The sequence below is a fragment of the Dendrobium catenatum genome, unplaced genomic scaffold (genome assembly GCF_001605985.2).
Source record: "Dendrobium catenatum unplaced genomic scaffold, ASM160598v2 original_scaffold_166546, whole genome shotgun sequence".
NCBI lineage: Eukaryota > Viridiplantae > Streptophyta > Magnoliopsida > Asparagales > Orchidaceae > Dendrobium > Dendrobium catenatum.
In genome coordinates, this window is record NW_021484970.1 from 1 (window position 1) to 1,016 (window position 1,016).

The window sequence follows — 1,016 nt, forward strand, 5'->3', positions numbered from 1 at the left end:
TCCCCTCCTCCTCCCTCAACCTCCGCTTCCTCCCCCTCCCTTCCACCCTCTTCCTCTCCCGCTTCATCGCCATCGCCGACGACGACATCTCCCCTTCCCCTCACTCCCTCTCCCTCGCCCTCTCCCTCCTTTCCCGCCGCCCCCTCTCCCTCCTCGGCTTCTTCCCCCGCTCCCACGCCCTCGACCTCCATTCCAAGTCCTGGATCTACACCCTCCATCCCGACCGCTACTCCATTGTTCTCACCAAGCTCATGCTCCTCCGCGCCGACTACCTTCACAAATACAGCTGCTGGACCAAATTAGCCCCCGCGAGGGCGGTCGTGGACCGCCATCGTAACTGCGAGGACATTCTCATGAACTTCGTCGCCGCCATGGAGAGTGGGGAAGGCCCTCTGCTCGTCGGCGGAAGGGTTAGGGATTATGGCGATCCCAGGAATCGGGGAAAGGGGGAGACGGAGATCGGAAGGGTAGGGTTGAGCTCGAGGAAGGAGCATTGGGAGAGCAGGGGGAACTGCATTACTGAGTTCCATCGGTTGCTGGGTGTGATGCCGCTCAGGTACAGTTACGGTAAGGTGGTCGGAGAGATTGGGGAACAGGGGCTTTGTAGAAAGGCTGGTAAACTGGTTCTATGTGACCAAGATTAGATTGAGACTAAATCAAATATAAATAAACTCTCTTTTAATCATGGACTACAAATTGATTTGTATTATTTCGTATTATATAGTCTTAGGCTTTATTTGCGACAGTTTTTTTATTGCTTCTTAAAACAGTTTTTTAGTACAAAAATTAAATTTTTTGAATTAAAAAACTGCTTTAAAAAGCTGTAAAAAAAGTCGACCCAAATGAAACCTTAATGTCTTTCATATTTATCATGATATTCTTTGGATTCAAATTAGGTCAAATATGGGAAGTTTTTTTCTTGGTTATGTATATAATGAGCTATGGCTAATCTTGCTAATAGTTTTTCAATCTAATATCCAAACTATAAATGTGTTTTAATTCATTGTTGTTGATGT

The 1,016-nt window shown here is 47.0% G+C and overlaps 1 protein-coding gene across 1 annotated transcript; it reads left to right on the plus strand.

Annotated features, from left to right (window-relative positions):
• Positions 1 to 5: 5 nt before the first annotated feature.
• LOC110098656 (glycosyltransferase family protein 64 C3) lies at positions 6 to 685 on the plus strand (the record flags this gene model as incomplete). Its single annotated transcript, XM_020825554.2, has 1 exon — positions 6 to 685. A coding segment is annotated over one exon (639 nt), but the record flags the coding sequence as incomplete, so codon positions are not given.
• Positions 686 to 1,016: the final 331 nt, after the last annotated feature.